Genomic DNA, 22,326 nt, shown 5'->3' with positions numbered 1-22,326 from the left:
TTTGCTGTGGCAACCCCTAAAGGGAGCAGTCAGAAGAAGGAGAGATCCCTGGTGCAAAATGCATTATTGGTTTGTGGGATTTTACTATATTAACAATATATTCCAATATACAACTACGTGATCCTATTTTGATGTAGATTAAAATATTCTAGAAATATTGACTTTGCTCAAAGCCATTTCTGGGAGCCCCAGGTTATGGAGGCTTAACTTAAAGACAGATCTGTTCTTAAAGGTTCAATAAAGCATTAAAATATGCATCCAAAGTCTCATCGTCTCAGAATTGTTCAGTATTCTGTTATACCAACAAAGTTATTTCTACTAGCAGAAGGTCCGTGCTTGCCAGAGAATGAAGTTTCACTTCCCGCAGAATGAAGCTTGTTTAGAGTTCGGAGAATGTCTAATACTAACACCACAGGGATACGGAGTCAACATTGTGAAATGTGAAATATAATGTCTTTAAAGAGCAGGAGCTTATTCCAAGAATATGTCACAGACTTAGTCAAAGCTGAGCTCCAAATTCCAGCTACACAAACTGCATAATTTAACTTAAAACTGAGCCAAAAATGCTTCTGTGTTTTAAAAAAAGTATTTGTCTATATAGCCAGTATAGCTGATCGTGGCTGGAACCAGGCAATTTGTGGAGGAAAAAAAATGTTTAGAGAGATCTGAGGGGCAGGCTGTTAAACACCGCTTTCTACTGCTGAATGTCTTTAACATTAATTTCTCATCCTGAATATAAACGTGTCATATCAGAAATATTCCTGTTTACCCGCCCGCAGTGTCTTCATAACATCCTCTTTTCTTTTTTTATTTTTCCTCCAGTAAATGTGCGACAGCTACCACAGATCACAATTTACAAATACTGCCAGTGAAGACTGGAATACGTATACGATTTTTATTTTCTTTATCTCAACATATTCTCCACTGCATGCATAAATCATGCCACAGATAAAAGGCACTAAAGTCATATATCTTAGAATCTAGCATATTCAAGTGCCAGTTAATAGACTGATCCAACCTTTGGCCTTCTAGGGTCTGCTGGAACTTTACCTTCATGTCGTATTTCATAGCTGGTGCATGCATAATTCCACGTGCCTCTTTCCATTTCTTCCTGCCCTCTCCGACTTTACTGTCCTACTCCTGTGGTTTGTCTTTCTGTCCTCACTGTCCCCCCCAATCAGTATCATGCATGGTACTCTGTGCCTGTATCTTTTCTCCATCAGAGCCTGCTGGGTTCAGGACCTGGTAATAGCCAGTGGTTAACTCGGCCCAGATGTTGTCCCCCCCCCCCCCCCCCCCCCCCACACACACACACACACTCTCTCTCTCTCTCTCTCTCTCTCTCTCTCTCTCTCTCTCTCTCTCTCTCTCTCTCTCTCTCTCTCTCTCAGCTCCCTGTGTTACTGGCTGCCGCTCTGCTGCCAGTCTTAGTTACTTACAGGGAAACTGAGGAGACTCTTTCCTAATGAGGAGTTTTGCAATTCTGGACGGCTCAACTAAACAGTGGCATAAAATGTGGATATTCCATTTGCAGCACTGGATGGAATCTGCCTCGGTTATGATTGATCTGCCAGTGCTTAGTTTGTGACATGCAGTATCTTCTCTATGCACATATAGTCTTTGTGATAATGGTGTCTGGAGTTAAGTTTGATGTCTCAAAGTATTCTTTAAAAACAAAGACGGGTGGCTGGGGAGGTAGCGGGGCTGAAGGTCCGAAGGGGTTTTAGCTGCATTAGAGACCCAGGTTTGTGTTTGTGGGTGTCTTTTTTTTTTTTTTTTTTTGGAGGAAAGGGGTAATAGAGTGGATGCCAGCTGGCAGCAAACGGAGCTCTTTGCTCACATGTGTGTGTTGTTTGGGAGCGGAGGCCCCATTAGCGTGCTGGCTGCTCTGAGACTCATTTTCCAAGTAATGTAGACTCTGTGCACACATGTGGGTCACACCTGGGGCCAAAAATAGTAGATGATTAGCTCTTTTTTTTTTTTTTTTTTCTTTTTTCTTTTTTCCCCCCTCTGCTGCATCCTGAGAACATGGATCCACCACCATGGGAATTGGCGTCATCTTTAGCCTGTCTGTCATTTCTTGTCTGAATCTGCATTTTCTCTGATTTAAGGGAGGCGAAGAAGAAAGAGTTGGAAACGGAGGATCGGCTCACATGGGAATCAGTCGCTTCATCATTATTTTTAAATGGGATAGAAGAATAAAATGAACCGACATCAGCACCGTTTCAGGATCTCATAAGCTCCAATTTTACACTTCACCTCAGTTTGCCCTCATTATCTCTGCTTCAGTTTTCAACGTGACCTTAATTGCCTACTTTGCTGTTTTACTTATGTGATGCATTTAAAAAAAAAAAAAAAAAAAACAGCAATTTTTTTTCCCTGTGTTTTGTTTAAAATTGGCAAAAGCCTGCTGCTCCTGGAGGAATTACAAGAGAAGGGAGAGGTCTGTTTTGGAACAGTAGAATGAGGTGTGAATGGGCTTTTTGTTGATCCTGTTGGAAATGATCACTGTTTCATTTGTTAAGTGCATGTTTTTTTTGGGCAGCAGTTGAAGGCAGCAGGTGCTGCTTGCATGTGAATTGATCTTAGGATTAGTTACTGTTTGGGTTACAGTTACTGACTCTGTATGGAGCGGGTGTGCGTCGGACCTCCTTCGTTCTCCACGATGAGTGCACAGCAGATGTATGAAATACTGAACATCTTAAGCAGAAGCTGACCTGTCAGATTGTGATGAGACTTACATTTGTACGCTGTACAGTCAGCCGCCATTAGAGGAAGGGAGAGCAGGAACTGAAAGACATCTGAGACCAACCTCAGAGTGCCCTCAGGAAATCAAGACCAGCGTGGGCTCTATCCAAAACGAGGCTAGCTGACCTTAGTTTGATGAAACGCTGGCGATATTTTATTTAACAACTGCAGCCTGTGTTTTCTCTGTGTGCTCGTTTTAATCATACCTGTGGTTAACTAAGAGGTCAAACAGTGGCGCCGCAAAGAAAGGAGAGGTGAAAGTTTTAAGTTTTAATATGCTCAAGGTCCTACAGGTAAAAAAAAAAATCATGTGCATACATCTTGTTAAATTTGTTGTAGGTGTAGCGCATATTCCAAAAACATGGCCAGAGTGGAAAATGCCGATTTGAGTTTATTTCATTAGCTATGTAATCCCTACAATCTGAGTTTAGCCGATAAACATTTGTGTAACTAAAATTATTTACTCAATATTCTGACAGGAAATTGTTTATGTGAAGCCCCTTTAAAACTTAGATATATCATTTTCTACCATACTCTTGCTGAAAGGAATGTCAAACTCATTATATTGTGAAAAAGAAACAGTTTATGCAGTGATTATATAATTATTACATAATTACAAATAATTAGCAAAATAAAATGTATGGCTCAAGTTGAATAATAGTGTTATTTTATTGAAATGTGTCGAATCATGCCCATAAATCACTGGTGGAATCCAAATGGGAGAATTTCAGTGTTATACAACTTTAAAACCAATTTCCTTCTGGGTCCCGTGGGCTGCTGGGTGGGACCTCTGTGGATCAGGCTCGACCTGCATGGCTCGTTCCTCAGATGCTTCAGTTGATGGGGGATATGGGATGTTTGGAGGCTGCCTTGGGCTCTTTGTTGTGTTCCTCCAGTTGCTCCAGAGCACTTTTTGTTGCACATTTTCCTGCTGGGTGAGGCTGTCGCCATTGGTGATTATCATTGCCATGAAGGGGCAGTAGGTTTTTAACAATGTTTCAGGGGGTGACATGTGTAACTGTGACATCTGCACGCACATTTTTAGGGCTGTTTTCCATGTTGGATAATCTCAACTATGATTTGTGATTCACCATGAGCCCAGGAGTACATGCGATGAATGTTTTAATTCAGAAGGGATTGTTTAGAGCTTGTGTTGTACAGTAGGGCAGGCGTTTCTGTTATTAGCTTCATTGTAATCCTGACTTTAAACTGCATTGCTGGAAATTAAAGGTTCAGATGTTCAATATTGAAAATGGAGGGGATGCATTAGAAGAATGCCCTGGACTCCAGTGCTCGTTCATGCACTGGTTCTGAGAATGGGACACAGGTGTGCATACCTGCATAGGTGCTGAATGTTTTTCTTCTCTGAGGCCAAAGCACATAATGAGTTCTTAACAGTGGAAACTATTGAGCATTGGAGAATGGAGGAGGGGGAGGGGGCTGAAATCTGGCTCACACAAGTCTTTTAAATACCACATCCTTTCCACCGAAAGCCAACTTGGGTCATCTTTTACTAATTGAGCCTCATAAGACAACAGGTTGTGCTGTAATTTGTGGTTTCATGCAAGAGCTTGAAGTTTCCCTGAGCGAAGCTGCTGAGGGCCTGTCGTAATTGGGAGAGCAGAATGAGCTGTTTGTTAGCACAGCAAAGACGAGGTAATTAATCAGTCTGTCACTCAGCTTCCCCATGCTTGGGAGTTTCACATGCAGTATGCCAGGGGTCAACACTTGGGCAATAGCCATTGAAATTATGTCCAGTGTTTAAATGGTATACGCCTCCCCATTGGTTAGGATTTTATACACTTGCCTCATCTCATTGTCCCTTCGGGCTAACACCTGCTGCAGCCATTCTAATCACATTAAACTGGTTGTTATATTTATGCTAAGGTTTTTTTTTTCTGTAATATCAATAATTTAAGTCTTTGACATTGATGCAGGAAAGTTCCAATATCTAAGCAATCGCTTAGGAAAGGAAACAATTAAAGGAACAGCCTCCAGTGTTTACACAGGGTAAAGGATTCCTGCGGTATAATGACATGGATGTGAAAAAGACATGCCTCACACACGTGTGCCTCTCGATTGAATCTCACTGCTCACAACTCGTGCTTCTATGCAAAGGCGTGGGGGTGTACTTTGAAGATTTGAAGCCTCTATGATGTGGTTTTTGAGAGGGAATAAAGCCAGCCAACTGTATCCGTCGCAGCGATGAAAGAGCCATAAATGACAACAGGCACCAAAGGGCTAGGTCAGGCTCCAAAGACTGAGAAGCTTCATGGTGTCTTCAGCAGTGTTGGCATGATTAATTGTGTATGCTCCAGCTCAGTCAGAAACACTCTCTGTTCTTTCTTTCTTTTTTTTTGTGTCCCTGGAAATAAAAAAAAACAAAAAAAAAAAAAGAATTGTCTCTTTGTTTTTATGGCTCAGGTCTGCCGTGCAGATTCTCATCACCCCCGGATGTTGGGAAGTACTGCTGTCGTCAGCAGCATCATTCCTCCCTCTGTCATTAGTGCCCTGTACTGACCCATGGATCTCTGGTCGGATTTAAATGACCAAGCCACTAAGTGGATCTCTGCAATATTCTTTGCTTAAGTCTTAACCACAATAACCATCAAAAACCCTGGAGATCACCAAACACTGCACACAAAATCTCCTCTGGCTGAATTGTGCTTCTTTTGGACTGAAAGACTGATTTGGGGAATTCACTGGTCCCGTTAATCAAGCCTGCTCCAGGAACCGGCTAACTCTGTGTGTTGCTCTGAGCCAAGACCAATCTCTGTGACCTTAGATAGTTTTCCCAAAGGGAGGCCCCTGCTAGTAGGGACACTGCCATTGCTACTGTCAGTGGGGTGCAACTGGGTCCAGTTTGTTGTCCCTGAGACCCCAGAGACTGGCGACTACAACCGAGGCTGGTGCTGTTGGCTGCATGGATTTCTAGCAGTGACTACATGCACCAATTAGCAGCTTGGCTCAATATTCAAAGTGTTTGCACCAGTGTTCAATTTCTTTTAGAACGGCAGATAAATGGATTTGTTCACATACTCCAGACCAAAAAATCACAATCTAAGTCTGCCTTAGAGTTGTGTTCATGATAGATTTTATGACATTCTAATGTAAGATTCATGGTTTTATTAGACAACACCATTAAATTAGGTATAATTCAACCAATCCTTTCTCTAGATCCTGTGAGAGTATGTATGCTCCATCAGTCAGTTATGTTTAGGCAGCTGTGATCTCCCTGTCTGCAGGGGTCTAAAATAAGCAAAAATAAAAGTGTTCAGTGGCTTGAACATTTAAGATGATGAATTTTAGATTACATTTGAAGTCATGTGAAAAAAGGTTCAACAGGATTTACTGCTTCTATAGGAATAAAGACAGTAAGCAGCAGCCAATGTATTTGATTATCAGCAAATGTGAACACCACAATTAAAGCAGAAGTTTTGTCAGTTTGATGCTATGGAGCATTTGGTTGCTTGTTAACACGATGCCAAGGAGGAAAGACTTTTACAGTTTGTCCATCATTCTACAGTGATAAAGATTATTCACAAGTGGATACATTAAAGATAGTTGCCAGTCTTCCTAGGAGTCCCAGCAAATTCATCGCTAGGTCAGACCGTGTAATGATCATTGAAATCGGAAAAACTTAAGAGTTACATCTCAGACTCTCCAGGCCTCATTTAGCATGTTTATAACAGTATAAAAAACTGAACAAGTATGGCTTGTTTGGAAGGGTTATGAGGAGAAAGCCTCTTCTCTCTGTAAAGAACACGGCGGCATGGCTTGGGTTTGTGAAGTTGCATCTGAGTAAAAGACTTCTGGAACAGACGAGACCCAAGTGGAGATATTTGGCCACAATGCACAGTGCCATGTTCATACCAACTGTCAAGCATGATGGTGGAGGGGTGAGGATTTGGGCTTTTTTGCAGCCACAGGACCTGGGGACCTTGCAGTCATTGAGTCAGCCATGAACTCCTCTGGATAACAAAGTATTCTAGAGTCATATGTGAGGCTAAAGCTTGGCTGAAACTGGCTCATGCAACAGAGTAATCTGAAAATAATCGAGGTATTGCAGTGATGCAGTCAGACCTCGACCTGATTGAAATTCTTTGGCAGGACCTTAAGAGAGCTGTGCATAAACAATTGCCTACAAACCTTAATGAACTGAAGCAGCAATGTAAAGAAGAGTGGGCCAGAATTCCTCCACAAAAATGTGAGGAAACTGATAAAGTTATACAGAAAACTACTTCAAGTTATTGCTGCTACAGATGTTTCTTCACGCTATTAGATTATGGAGTGGACTTTTTTTTCACATGGCTCTATGTTGCACTCAATGCAACAAAAATATTTTTCACCCGTGCATTTATTCTTTTTACATTTAATTTCCCAGTATTTTTTTTTTTTTTTCTAACGTTGCTATATTCTCTCCATTTTTGTTTCTGTTTACTGTCCAAAATTGTACTGAAAACATATTAAACTCTTCGTGTACTTCTTTTCCACCTTCTAATGTATTTTTTCGTGGGGCAGACAGGTTTTTAGGGCCAGTATTTTTACTCCCCTCTGAAAACACAGGGTGACCTCTTAGTGGCAGGCAAGCAAAAAGCAAAACTACAGCAACGTGCATGACAGCATTGCACCTGTTTCCTTATAATGGAGAAGATCTAGGATATATGTTCAGATATATGTGAGGCGTGTGTAGGATAAAACTGAGGAAATGCCTTTTTGAGCCCTCTAAAATTGATGTTTCCAGTGTAAAGGTGAGCTATGTGTCCTTTTCCCATTTTCTACTCATCTCTCTCTTAAGCTCTCCACACTTTCTCATCCATTAAGACTAAGAAAAAGAGGCTAGGTATAAAGTGGAGAATAAAATCCAAACATATGGCCTAAGGAAAAGACTTCTGGATATCCCATTCTAGCTGGATGCTATATATATAACTGAGGGAAAGTCCAGTGAGTAGACCCTCCCCAGGGGCTGCAAGTCTTGCCTGTTGTCTGCAGAGCAGACGTGGCCCCTTAGCTGTGCTCATTGTCGTGTTGGCTCACATCTCAGTTCAGACTGAATGGTACTTTTGCTGACACAGGCGAAATGAGACAGGGGAAAAAATGACTGCAGGCAAGTCAAAAATGAGGAAAAAAAAGGTTATCTATGAGGTGAAGCAGTAGAAGTTACACTAAGCTCTGCAGCTGCATTTAATGTTGCAAATAATCTGGCACGCTTTTTACACACACTCTCTATATATGCACTAAAGTTTGAGGGTGTGCAGGATTGTTTTTGGGTTCTTTGACCTTGATCAATCTGCAAGCCTCTCTGAAGCGCACACGAGTTAGTAATCACAGTTGTGCCAACAAAAAAATACTCAAATATTACAATTACATGTGTGCGTGGTGAGATGAGGATGGCAGTGAGATCATATCGTAGATTCATGCTGTTACAGCTGGATTTACACTCGGCCCACCCGCTGACCTTGCACATTAATTTTCCTTTTCAGGAAGTGAAAGGGCAGAAGGAGCAGTGTATAAAATAAGAAAAGGGACCGGACTGTGTCTTCCTGACTTTCTGGAGAATTGAGCCACCCCCCAAAAAAGTATGGTTCCAATTAACAGAGAAAAAGTGGTGGTAGGCAGCAGAGGAAATTAAAGCATAAAATGGCTGGTTTGATTACCATCTTCCACCCACCGACCCACCCCAGCTCTCTTCTTCTTCCTTCCCCCTGTGCCTTATTTCTATTAGATGCTTCTGTGGAGTCCGAGTTACGTTTAAGACAGCAAATGCTGACTTAAAACACAAGTTAAATGGACCGTGAAGGCAGAAAAGGATGAAGAAAACCAAGCAATCGCTAAAAGACTAATTAGCTACAGATGAAAAGACAGAGAGGGAGTCTGTTTCAAGGGTGATGAAAGCTAGAAGGAAAGGAGTTATTGATTAGAAGAGTGGAATTAGAAAAAAAAAAGAAAAAAGGAATTCTTTGAAGAGAGAAAATGAGGAGCAGGTTGCAGCTGTGATCATGTGATGTAGTTTTGGCCACAGGGAAGCAAAGCTGGCTTTGTATGTCATTTTTACACTATTTAGAAACCATTACAGCAAGTTAATGAGTGACCTTTAAAGGTTCTGGGAGATGGATTTTGTTACATTTATTCAGAGTGGTACCTTCTTATATACAGTAACGTGCACAAGTCTTGAGCCACCCCTCATTTCCCAACATTTTGCTGTCAAGGATACACACTTTCTTGGAATTTTAGTTCTCCAGTTTTTTTTTCTCCCTTTGGACATTGGCTGCTTTTTCACTCATTTTCAATCCAGTCCTTGTACCTGACCATTCCAGAGGAATTTCTTTTTGTTTCTTAAAAAACACAGACTTATGAATCATTCAAGCATACAAAGGTCCCTAACTGAAAGGATGAACCAGTGTTGCATTTACACATAACAGACAGCAAATTTTTTGTATCTTTACACATTAGCAGAAAATGCCAACGATAACAGTTTGATATGCATAAGATAGTATTTTTGCACCAACAAGGTGATTTCCAAAGAGGTATTCACCAAAAATGTAGCGTATCTGAGCATGCTGTGCAGTACAGCCTTTAAAAAAAGAAGTGATAGACCTAAAAACTGCCTACAGCAGATGAACAGTATCTGAAAGTCATGTCCTTAAGAAACAGGAAAATATCCAGCAAAGACCTGACTGCAATGGAGAGACACTGTTTGGTCATACCAAATATTGAGTTTCAGAGCAGCAGCATATGATTGACACCTACCAGCTCTGAGCACGCATTATCAGACTGGACAGTGTCAACACACTATTATAAGACGGGATGAAATGAGCACTTGTTCTTCCAGCACGCTAAATTAAATTCTTCACCACTGGCACTCATTGTTAAATACTTACTCTCCCATTGAGCTGATACAGAAAACAGTGAAAAGCCGAACAGAAAGAGAGGCTGTGAAATAGAGGGATGGAGAGATTGTGATAGTTCCCATATGTGCATACAGACACCTGATATTCATCCTGGTGGGTGAATCAACATTCTCGGTGAGTGACACAGATGTGCACGCCGTCTGTTCAAGTTCAAAAGTTAAATAGCTGAGGGAGAAGGACAGAAGGAGATGGAATGATCTTCATTTGTTTATATTGAGAGAGGATATTTAATAGACCCATAAAAGCATAATTGGCCAGACTGCTGACTGGCACTTTCCTGTTGCCTGTAAAGTGTTTAACCTCAGTGTAAACCCTGCCTGCTGTCATTTCAGTTCGAATCGCATTATCACAGCCAGCAATTCTTCCGTCCTTTCTTTTTATTCTTCTTGGGCATTCCTTCTTTATTGTTATTAGACAGAGTTCAGTATTTTAATTATTTAGCCTGAAAAATATTTGCCCCAGTCTCGATGTGGACACTTTATTCTTTTCCCAGATGTAATGTCGTTTCCTTTACTTCCTTTACTGTGTCATATAAGCAGGTGTAACTGATCCCTTGTGCATATTTTGTAAATTCACGAGCTGCTTCTCACTTTTTTTCTCGACTTCTTTGTGATTTGGCTGCTAAGGAAAACATTTGTCTTGTTGTCCTCTTTTTTTTTTTTTCCCTTTCCAGTTACCTCCGCCTCTTTTTCCCCCCATTATCAAGCACGTCGTGGTCGATTTGTTGGATGTCTGTAAGGTTTAGCTGCAAGGAGGGGGGAGCTAGGTGAATGGGATTTCAGACAGATTTATGACCGCAATGGAGAGATACTGTTTGGCAGCATTTATATACACACTCACAACGTCCAGATGTTGTGTCCTCTGGCCGCCCTCCGGCATCAGTAGTAGTAGTAGTATAGCCTTCTGATGGCTGTGCTACTCTTTTTTTAAACTAAAACATTGTTTACTGGGAAAAGGTGAATGGAGGCTCAGCACGAACCCCTAATGCTCAATTGTACTGCTGTGGATCCAGCTGCCAAGTCCTGATGACAGCTTCATTGAGAGGCTCAGAGTTGCACGTGCCTTCAGATCTGGATGAGGGATGACATGTTGGTGTGATTTAATAATATCTGCAGAAAGACTTCAGGCTGGTTTATAAGCCCTGCCTGGCAGCCTCAGAAGGCCTGTCTGCAATTGGAAAACTAAACTTATCTTCTCCAGATGTGGTTCCCAAAGGTGAAATGTTTTTTTTATTTTTTCACTGAGGAGAACTTTGTCTTTTTGTCTAAAAATAGAATAGAGGTGTATGGGGATATGATTTGACGCTTGTGTGTATCTTTAATTGGCTTCTTTAGCCATGCTAGCAGGATAGATCTGCTGGAGCCGCTACTCCTCTATGTCAAAAGGAGCTGGCCGAGGTGTTCCAGGCATGTCCTACTGGTAGGAGGCCCTGGGGTACACCTAGGACACGATGGAGAGATTATGCCTCTTGGCTGGCCTGGAAATGCCTCGGTGTGGGGTCTGGGTCTGGGCTTTGCTGCTTAGGCTGCTGCTCCCATGACCCAGCCACAGAATCCAAATTATTAGATTAGTATTAAAAATAATCCAAAAATGCACCAACACCACAAAGGCATGAGGTTGAGTTCATAATTAGCAAAGGTGTGTGTGTAGTCAGAGCACTGCTGTGCTGTGCCTCTTACGTACAGCTTCACAGAGCTGGCACTAAGGCTGCAGACTTAGCCTTCTTCACCAGTGATGCTATTTTTACTTATTGGCATTATGATTGGGGGAAAAAAAGTCTGACATCACAACTGACAAACTCATCTGGTTTTCAGCTGTGGATTAGCATGACTAAGACAAAAAAGTGATGATGATGCCGTATTTAGTTTATTTACTCTTGCATGTAATTTGAACACAATTGAAATCTCCATCTGTTTGTTAGAATAGACCCATAAAAGCACAAGCTTGACTCAGAAAACCACATGTGGCTCCTAAAAGCAGCGTGAGTGTCAAACAGAGCTTGGATGCTTTAAATGGTCTGAGCTCAGCTTGTTCTTAGTTTGGTCAGAGTGCTTCACTACTGCCTTGCCCCTGGAAGGAAATCAGCCAGTGTTGATAGTGATGAACTGCTCAGTGGCAATGACTTCTTTTCATGTCTGTTTACACGGCGCTAGCTTTAGCTTTTCTCCTTCCTCGCTCTTTTCTGATCTATTGCTTTTTTTTTTTTTTTTGAAGGTCTGTGTTTACTCTGGACCTCTCCTGTACATCTGAGGATGGACTTATCAAGGCAAATATGAGTTCAGTTACCTGCATGGGGTACACCATCTGACTGCAGGCTGAAAAATGATCCTAGTTTCAGCTTAAGTGTTTATTCAATCCAGGACTTATTATCAACTCTGTCAGTACTTTGGTAGTGTTGCTTTAGAAATGTGTTTGAGAGCCAGGGCAGTAGAGTATTTTCTAAACTCTATTAGTGGATAAAGCTATTTAGGTGCATACCAGGAGCTGGAATGCATCTGTATAACATACAGGTGGTGTTAGATAAAACACTGGTACGGACAAAGACTTATCACCCCTGAGAGAGGTGCAGAAGTGCACGATTGATGTCGACGTGTGCGAATGTAGCTTTGTCAAGTAACTTCATAGCTGGGAACAATAAATTTAGTTTGAACTACCAGTGTGGCCAACAAGAACACCTTCAGCTGACTGCTGAGGATTTATAGGTTATTACATTTTACTGAGGAACGTGATTCCAGCCCAGGAGTCTTGGCCCAAGCTTCAAGTCATATTTGTGTAGCTGCATTAAAGACTGGAACGAGGGAATCTTGCCCATCTAGCTTTGTCAATTGTGAAGCTCAAAATTACTTATTGTTTGGTTACATCGGTGTCAGACTCTGGGAACATAATTTTAGATGTCCAGCAATTCCATGAAAATGAGCATCCATACCCATCATTTCCTTCTTTCCCAAGAACTGAGGTACTTTTTTAAAATAAAATTTAAAAATAATTTCCTTTTTTGGTAATTATATTTCATCCTAAAATCAATAAAGTCACATTTCTGTAAATCTACAGTTGTGGTCACACTCACAATGGGCATAAATGTCAGGGTCATTTTGGGCTTTTAATCATTTATTTGAACTGTTCTTTTTCCAGGGTGGGATGCATACATCTCTAATGACTTTTAAAAGAAAGCATGGACACAGTTTTTAAGCATAGTCCACAAATTTTCAATAGGTGCTGAGGTCAGAGCTTTGGGAACGCCATTCCAGAAGCATCATGTTAGCCTGCTTTATCCATTCCAAAACCAGTTCTGATGTGTGTTTGGGATCATTGTCCTGTTGGAACACCCAACTGTGTCCAGGTTTTAACTGTCTAGCTGTTGATTTGAGGTGAGATTGAAGAATTTGGAGGTAGCCCTCTTTCCATCCACTTTGAGTGATGTACCAGTGCCAACAGCAGTGAAACAGCCCCAGAACTGGATGCTACCAGCACCATGTTTTTTTTTTTTATTTTTTTGGCAGTTTAGACAGACAAGAAATGGGGGAAAGATACAGGGAAGACACGTGGGAAAATCGGCGAAAGGCCGGATATATTCCGGATATATTTGAAAACTTCACCTTTGCTCCCCCAAACATACTTCTTGTTATTGTTGACAAATAAATCAATGTTTGTCTCATCTGATCATTCCGCTTTTCTCCAGAAGGCTTTTGGCTTGTCCATGCAGGCAGCTGCAAATTTCAGTCTAGCTTGAGGGTGGATTTTGGAGCAGGGTTTTTTTTTTTTTTTCGGCAGCCTCTCAGTACATAGTGATGTAAAACTCAATTTACTGTGTACAGTGATACTGGTGTTCCAGCAGTTTCCAGTTCATGACAGGGTTGAGCCTTGGTGGTTCCTGGGTTGTTCCTAAACATCCTAAGCAATTTCCTCTCATCTGAGGATGACCATTTAGGTCTTCTTCCAGATTTTGGGAAAGTGGTGACATATCTGAATAACTTATAATCACATACAGTTGTTTGAAGTGATGATCTTGGAATCTGCAGCTGTTTAGAAATGGCTCCAAGAGACCTTCCCAACTTGTGTAATTCTACAGTTCTCCTTCTTAGATCTTCACTGAGTTCCTTGGACTTTCCCGTTGTTCTCAGTATTGTTCAATCCAGTGAGTGCTGTCAAACAAATCCTTTTTAATGCTGGCAAAGAGAATCAACCAGTTGTAGTCAATCATGATCAATAATGAGAAGTTAATAGGCCTTGGCAAGTTAAAAGACACCGTAGAACCTTCAGCACCATTTATTAACAGATTTAAGTGAGTGTATGTATATATTTGAGTCTGTCTGTATACATTTGAGCCTGTGTGGCTCAGAGAAAATCCAAAACAAATTCAAACCTGTGCAGCCAATTCTTGTTTTTAAAGTCATTGAAGATGTATACTGTACAATCATTCCACCCTGGAAAAAGAACAGTTCAAAGAAATAATTAAAAAAAAACATCAAATTACCATGACGTTCATGCCCATGATGAGTGTACGTAAACTTCTGACCACAATTATATATCAACACAACAAGATAAGACCTAATTCCACGATCCCTGTGGGGAAGGGAGTGAACTTTTAAGATTCCTTTTGACTGAAATAAATAAATAAAACAAGCAGCAATTCCAGTAAAATGACCACCCTCATCCTTTTTTTCCCCGCTTTTTTTTTCTGTCCAAACAGTGTCCTGAGCTATCATTGTGTGTCACGCATAGTTTCGAAATTTCAGCGTAAGATGTGCCTGGAGAGGATTTGTGATGAAATGCTTGCTTGCTTGAGACAAAATGTAATTTAAATAACCAAATCTTCAGTTTCTTCCTCTAAGCAGTCGATTCTGAAACCACCAAGCTCAGACTGTGGCAAGAACAACATCAGAAAGGGGAGGGGGTGGGATTTGAGTTTGAAGTGATAGGGCCCACATGTGTTTGTCCTTCCCTACTCGCGTTTGCAAAACTTTTTTTTCTAAACTGGATTTAATTCATATGTATTCATCCCCGTTTGACCAACTGTGGGCGTCAGCTGGATATTTATCATGTGCCCAGTGGACTCCAGCATACTCATGGAGGTTGTATAGTGCCGGGCCCTGTTACCCTCTGACCTCCAATGAGATCAGGGGTGCAACATGGCAGCTTAAATTGTCCCCATTTGTTTTTACAATTTGTCATCTGTGACCATTTAACGGTTGCACAAGAATCAGGCTGCACGCTCTGTAGGGAGGTTGTTAGAATTGAGTCTTAGAAAATAAGCCTCTGTCTTCTCGCCATACGCAGATGTTCGGCCGTGTTCCTCGGGGTTAGCATGTCCATAAAGAAGACAACATTAATTTTGGGAGACACATAGGGCTGAGGAGCTAACCGCTCCTGTTCCGCGGAAACTTCATCGCTGGCTCCCATTCCACATGAGAAAGCTCAGTGTAACATTAGTATTTACTACATAGATACTGGGGGAATCACTGAGAGTGGCTGTGGGACAGTACAAGTATTACTTGTCCTGATGGATAGGCTCTAAATAAGAGATTTTAGAGGTTTTAAAGCTCTTGTTGAGAACTGTACTTGAAAGTAGCTGATGGATATTGTGTGAATGAGCTTAGTTTATCTTGTCTCAGCTCTTTCGTCGATATTCACAGCACATGCTAAATGATCTGAGTCAACAGAAACTCCGTTGAATACAATACATACAAAATCCTGCTCAATTACATGCACTCTTTGGCTTGCTCCTCTTTAACGTGTTGTCTTTACAGATTGCCACATACCTCGCATTTCAACACTCTCTGTTGTCATTAAGCATTACCTCTGACAACATGTGTCATTTGTATATCGTGACCACCTGATAAACCAGGCCTGGCTGTGCACATATTTCCCATGGAAACTGTGCAGCAAAGACTCGTGAATACATACACACCAGCAGTGTCACAGTGTAGTAATCTAAGCTGTACTCGAGGCAGAAGTCCCCTTGTCTGCTACATCAACAATAACAAGCTCTCCTTTCATGAGACAAGTCCTGTTCTGTCCAACCACAGGGATGTGAGGCACCTGTGAATCCTGTCTGTGTTCCTTCCTCTCTTTCCCTTCCCTGCAAATCATTCACTCATCACTCCTTACATTATCTTCAACTAGACCAGGAGGTTATGTTTAAAGTTGGGGTTTCTCTGTTGGGCTCAGTGGTTGAGAAATGGTGTCAGATCTCTAGATGATTTATTAGAAGGAGGTGATTTTATTTCATGTTTTAGACTTGCGTCAAAATATAATTTGGTAAGATCTGGTAAGTTTGGTACAACAATGTACCATAAAGCATCCTTGTGGTATAAACAGTTGCCCCTGGACAATAAGGAATACCAGTAGCCTTATGATGACCTGGGAAAAAGACCTCAGCTGAATGTTTGAGTCATGGGAGAACATCATTTCCAAAAGTAGGAAATTTCTGAGGGAAGTCAGAGGCAAATTTATTTAATATAAAATAATTAATCTGTATTATTAGACTCCTTCCAGATTACATAAAATGGGTTTCATTAAAGATGTTTTATGTTGGAAATGTAGGACAGAAAGAGGCACTTACGTGCATGTGCTATGGGAATGCTCCAGAGGTTTTCCATTATGGAGAAAGGTTTTAAATTGGCCAATGGTTGAACTGTGATTTGCCCAGGTCACCAAGAATGAGCCTCCCCGAGGACAAGAGGTGCCTTACCACATGAATACGTTTGTGTTGCGAGTATTGATAGTGGGTCTAATGACTTGTGCCAGACTAATCCTTAAGTTCTGGAAAAGAATCTCAAACTGTGATACTGAAAATGTGGACTGAACAAATGATGGACAGTGTTGCTTGTGAGGAAATGTTGGGAAGGCTTAATTGTCAAAATGAGATGGTCAGGGAGCCATAGGACAGTTTTTATGAGTTCTCATCTAAAGACATAATTTGATGTGAGTCTGATAGTGTGTACTGGATGTTTGGCAAATGAATATTACCCAGTAACTTATTGTACAAATTGTCTAATGTACCTCACTCTGTCTTTGAACTCCCTTTTCTTTTCTGTGTTGATGTTTTTTTTTTTGCATTTAATTTAATATAAATTCTGAATTACAAAGTTGGGGTTTCACCACAGATAAGATGTGTTTGTCTTCTTGTGATGCTGTTGGGAATGTCAAGTTATTTATTTATTTATTTGTTGCATTATTTGTCCCAGAGTGCCAAGAGCCTTCAGAGCAACAAGGATTCACGGATCCTGTGGACCAAAGATGATCTTTTACTGACGACTGGCTTTGATATGGTGAGAAAGTCTTAATCACAACTTTTTATGTTTGGGACAATGTTTTGCTACTATAGAATGACAGTTTAAGAATGATAGAATAAGCGTCTCTTTGTAAGTTGTAAAAAAACATACATTTGAGACACGACAAGCAGAATTTTTTTCCCCCACTCTTCCTCTGTGCTAATCGCGTTAGGGGAAAGCAGTGGTTGGCATTACCACGATTATCGCGACTGTGTGCAGTAAACTTGCAATGTGACCACTCGCAGTCAGTTGCAATCTTTGGTAACTTTGGTGCATCAAGATGGTAATAAAACAGCAGTAAGTTGCACTCAGTCTGCTGTCAGTCTGAGTTTGCCATTGAATTCGGTCAAGTTGCCAATTTCCTACAATTCGTGGTAATACAGCCATTAATTGTGATAAATCAGTGAAAATTGCTGCCATCTCTTGTAAATCTATTTCACATTAACTACATTTAGAGTCCAGCCCGACCCACATAGATTTTGAATGGAAATTCAGACATTCTTCCACAAATAGTGACGTAGTTGCTGCAGGATGGCAATTTAAGTGCAAAATTACTATATTGCCACTGACTGGCAAAAAATTCAGTACAATCACTGACTTTTTTTTTTCTTCTTCCTACTCCCAGTTGTAAAAGAAGTTGCCCTCCTATTTTTTTCCTGTAGTGTGACTGAGCTGTAACGTACTTTTACTTCTACCATTACACAAGTAAAGAAAATGTCTTTTTAAAGACCTCTTTTATACTCCTAAAAACTCCTGACTAAAATGCATTTGAAAATTTGCGTGATCATAAAATAATAATAATAATTTGCATTGCTTTTTCAATTTTGGAATTTCTGAGGTCAGGAAGTATCTCCAAGCAAATTCCCTTCAAAATAAGGAATTGATAATTTCTTAAATTTCACTGAACTTTTTTTTTATTCTATATTTATAATTGTCACTATTAACAATAAAATAACATAAAAATGTAATGTTTTGATTTTCCTCCCGAGATGAAAATTACCATCGTACAGCACTGTAAATAGTAGCACAAATATCGAGGAACATGTGACAATTTCAAAAACACTTCTCAATCCATATGAAAAAAAAGTAACTTATTTGACCTCTTGTGAGCGTGCTCTGTGTTTACAGCACTCAGTGTCTCACTGTTTTTTGTGCAGATGCGTAGTCGTGAGGCGCGACTGTGGGACAGCAGGAAGCTGAGCTCTTCACTCAGCTCAGTTTCACTCGGCACTTCCACAGGGTGAGTACGGCATCAATAACTGACTTACACAGCCGTGACACTGACCTTCTCCCACTTTACCATCTGTCTGTCAGTGAGAGTGTGCGAGGTCATGTGTTCCAGTACAACGGTGTGGCTGTGTGTGCATATAGTGTTTGTAGGCATATTAGTGTGTGGCTGGCATATATGGAATGATGTATGGCCGAACAGGCATGCGGACCTCCCAGAGCTTTCACGCTGTCCCTCCACATTCTTGCCATTTCCGGGAGACTTGCAGACAGATTACTGTAATGTCTCAGTGGAGGAACACGTGTGTGCGTGTGCGCTGAGCGTCGCTCTCTCTGCAACTGCTGCAAAGGGTCAGGAAGCAGCAGCAGACGCACTGACACTTCCCCCCTCAGCTCACTACTTGTCATTTCTCCAGTCGCTCAGTTTATTTTTCCAAACACGGGCTGCCGAGGACCGGAGAATAGCAGGAGCGTGGCTGGGCTCCAGAGAGGAGACAAGGGGAATAGAAGGACGGAGGAAGAAAGAGAAAAGAGGAGGTGGGAGTGAGGATTCCTTTGTCGGATCCAGCTCATGCATTTTAGTGCTGTTATAAACAGGCTGGCCTTCCAAGTCATTCCACATAAACTGACTGTACTTTGTCAGGTCAAGCTGCATTCTGTGGTGGATGAAGTGAATTTATTATTATTGTTAAAAAAAAAGAAAAAAGGCATTTTTTCTGCAATCTGTGAACCGGCTCTGGAAGGACAGAGTCCACATTGGTTCTCTGGCACAGGTATCCTGACTGGGTGCCCACGTGTAGTTGGACCAGAAAGTGTGAAGCTGTACAGTGTAGTTTTTATTAGCCAAAACACTGCCAGGGGGAAGCTGTGGAATGTCATACTTTTTTTTTTTTTCTTTTCCCAGTGAATGAGATGTTTTGGAGTTAACACAGCAAGGTCCCTAAGTACCAGCCTCTGCCCTCCCTCCTCCCTCTGCCCTCGTGCTTGCCACCCGTCTCCATTTCCTCCATTTCCTCTTTCATTTGATTGAGACAGATAGTTGCATGTCTGAATGCCTTTTTGCAATCATCCCATTGTTTGGTGCCTGTATACTCTACCTTTCATGGAAATAGAGGATATGTCATGCCACAAATGCCAGTGCTTACTTCCTGTTACCAAAGCTGGTAAATTTTTTTTGAGACTCCCCAAAAAACACAAAGCACATCATGGTTTGTCTCTGTGGAGTTAGTAGCTTTTTTGTTGGTTTGATGATGGCATGACTCGAAGATAATGCACAGTGTGTGAGGAAGGTCACACTAATCTGTGACAAGCTGTTAAGCCTTCCGACTCTCATCTTTTTCAGCCAGTGTCTATTTTTTATTTTTTATGAGCCTCCCCCCCTCTTTTTGAACCGACAGAGGAACGGATCATCTTGCGCTTATTAAATTCATTACTTTTAATTTGACACAAGCCTTTTGGTTTCCTGGTTTTTTTTTTTTTGATAGCAGTTCAATTTAAATGCTGTGTTTTTGTTTTTTTTTCCCTTTTCCATTGGACCTAATTGTAAGTGTTGGAGCTGTCCCATCAGCAGTATTTTGGATGTCCTGTATTAAATCACTTCAATCATGCTATCATGCTGAGATGTGTGTCAGAGAGCTTTTACTCACAAGGCCACATCCCTTCCAGATGTCTGCACACCAGCGCTGATATAAAAGCAGCAGACATTTAAATGACGGATGAGACCTTGCCCTTTACTGCCTTTCTGTATTGCTTTCTCACTGTTACATAGCTTGAAGATTATCTACGTTTTTTCCATCATGCCATTCTTCTTTCCCCCAAAATACTTTGAGTTATTATCTGAAAGATAACAGTTTGTACTGCCAAGTTTCCAAAAAAAGGAGGGTACTGCAAAAAATGTAAAAAAAAAAAAAAAAAAAAAGAAGCAATGACTGCACCCACACATCAGCCAAGCATTAGTATCTGGTTTTGTGCTTATCAGGGAGCCTTTGTGTTTATTAACATCTCATACCAGCTTATCCCTGTCCCTATTTTTCTCTTCATAGTTTTTTCTACCTTCACACAATTTTTTTAAAGCATTTTTAATTATGGTCCTTTTGACCCAAGCTGCTTTTACAGGCTGAGTCTCCATTGTTGTTGGTTAATCTCTGCAGTGGGGTACATCCAGAACACTGTCAAAAACAATGTTTCAGGAGTTAAATTGAGGGGAAAATGCAATGATTATTTTCTATTCAGCCATATCCATCTAAGCACTGGCCAACCCCTTTATTAAACTAAACTACTGGACGTAGTCTGCAATCAGTATTTACTGATAAAATAGAAAGGGCTGACTGGTTTCTATTTAATGGCCAAGGTCAAAATGTTGCTGGCTGCTTAGTTTGTCTCACTGTGTCTTTTGTTTTTTATTTTTTTTTAACCCTGTGCTTTATATTGTAACTGGTGGGTAAATTTTTATTTTTTTTCTCTTTTTCTCATTTCAGACACTGTCGTTATCTCTGTTATATTTTAGGCAGTGGTGCTTAAATTTCCCATCAGTTAGTCTGTTCCCTGTTTGTTTGTTTTGTTTGGGTTTTTTCCTACTTTGTAGTTATGGTGTGTTTTTATCCTCCCGTGAGGTTGTACATTTCCGGTCTATAGACTCTAAAACTAGTTGAGTTGAGCCATGGGATTTGGCATATGTGTTCTTGACTCTTCACAGATGGGCAACACAATATTCATTTTCCTGGATGTTTAGTGCCCTTTGTACACTTTGGCTGTAGTTATCTGAAGGGGAGAGAAAGCAACATGGAGGATTTCAGGCTGCTAATGCTATGATAATATATGCTAATGATATGCAGCTTTGCCTGATTATCTTAGCCTAATCATGTGATCATATTGTGTTGTGTGATTGGCTATACCTACTTGACCATTATTGACTGAAATGGAGGGATTCCCCATATCTAGTAGCTAGATAGTGAGAAACTGGGGAATCCCAAATTTCCAGGTATAGAGCCAGTCTGTTTATAGTAACCTCAGTTCTAGGCTGCAGTCTTATTGATTAGCCTGTGATGCCAACTTCTGATTGGCTGAGCATCGTCTATCATGTTGGTCAGCGATGACTCATGGCCATAAATAGTAGAGACTATGATTCATCATTGAGTAATATTAAAGCCATACCTACTGCTCAGCAGTATTACTCAAATGTAAACAACATGGTTGACTTATGATTATAGTGATGTTATACATCATGCATTTATATCAGCAGATTATGCAGTGTGGGTGCATTATGTGTTAATATTCCTGCACATACATGAGTGTAATATAATGTGAATACCTTGTAAGTATGCATTATGTTGGGCTTATTGTTATAGATTATATAAATAGAAAGACATTATGTAGTATACCCCCTTGTACAAGAGTGCAATATGTACTTTCTCTAATTTCTTTACCATGGAACATTTTTGTGTGTTTTCTAGGATGTGGTTAACCCAGGGGTGACTAAAAGTATTTCAATAAAAGTTTAGGGCAAGGCCTCCAAATTAGGACAGAATAGTTTTGTAGAAGGTAATAAGATATCTGCTGAAGGGTTTTCCATTATGAAATAGGGCTGTAATGTTATCCTCACTCCTACATGTATGTAATATTTTCATTAATTGCAGGAGGATATCCCTATCAATGACTGGTCTTATTTGGGATGATTTTGTTTTAACTGAGCATTGCATTAGTGCGTGACCAAGCAGCTATGGCAAAGACAAAATGCACTAATCAAAACGAGATATTGTCTCAATTTTTCTCTGCGCTTAATAGATTGAAAACAAGCTGCCAAGGAAACTCAAAGTCAAACATCCATAGAGGGGCACTTCCTCTTGTCAGTTTAAGCCTGAGGTGCATATAAAGATGGATTTGTTCGTGTTTTCTTGTCCGTTTTTAATTAAAATGGCTGTGGTAAACATGGTGTGTAATTGAAGCAGTGAGCTGGCTTGTATCAGGTTAGCTTTGCTTGTAGACAGCATTCAGTAGAACTGTTTTCTTTGGACTGTCACAACATAAAGAGGCCCGGGATCATGAGCCAATAAAATAGAGTTGTGGGTGGAATATAATTTGGATGGAGAATAATGGACTGGAAATGTTTATTTTTTGGTCGGGGTTGAAATGGAGAATGAAAAAGTGAGGGACAGAGGGTGATGAGT

At 40.7% G+C, this 22,326-nt stretch overlaps 1 protein-coding gene across 2 annotated transcripts in view; it reads left to right on the top strand.

The window, feature by feature from the left end:
- The window catches only part of LOC115784995 (mitochondrial import inner membrane translocase subunit tim16-like), a 113,286-nt gene that overhangs the window by 18,488 nt on the left and 72,472 nt on the right, over window positions 1–22,326 (top strand). For both annotated transcript variants that reach the window (XM_030736414.1, XM_030736412.1), the window contains exons 8-9: window positions 16,847–16,930; window positions 18,091–18,173. In XM_030736414.1, coding sequence (XP_030592274.1) covers window positions 16,847–16,930; window positions 18,091–18,173 — 167 coding nt within the window. The remainder of the gene's footprint in view (window positions 1–16,846; window positions 16,931–18,090; window positions 18,174–22,326) is intronic.

The sequence above is a fragment of the Archocentrus centrarchus genome, chromosome 8, assembly GCF_007364275.1.
Source record: "Archocentrus centrarchus isolate MPI-CPG fArcCen1 chromosome 8, fArcCen1, whole genome shotgun sequence".
In the NCBI taxonomy this organism is placed as follows: domain Eukaryota; kingdom Metazoa; phylum Chordata; class Actinopteri; order Cichliformes; family Cichlidae; genus Archocentrus; species Archocentrus centrarchus.
Note: the sequence above shows the minus strand (reverse complement) of the source record. Positions and strands in the feature narration are given on the sequence as shown.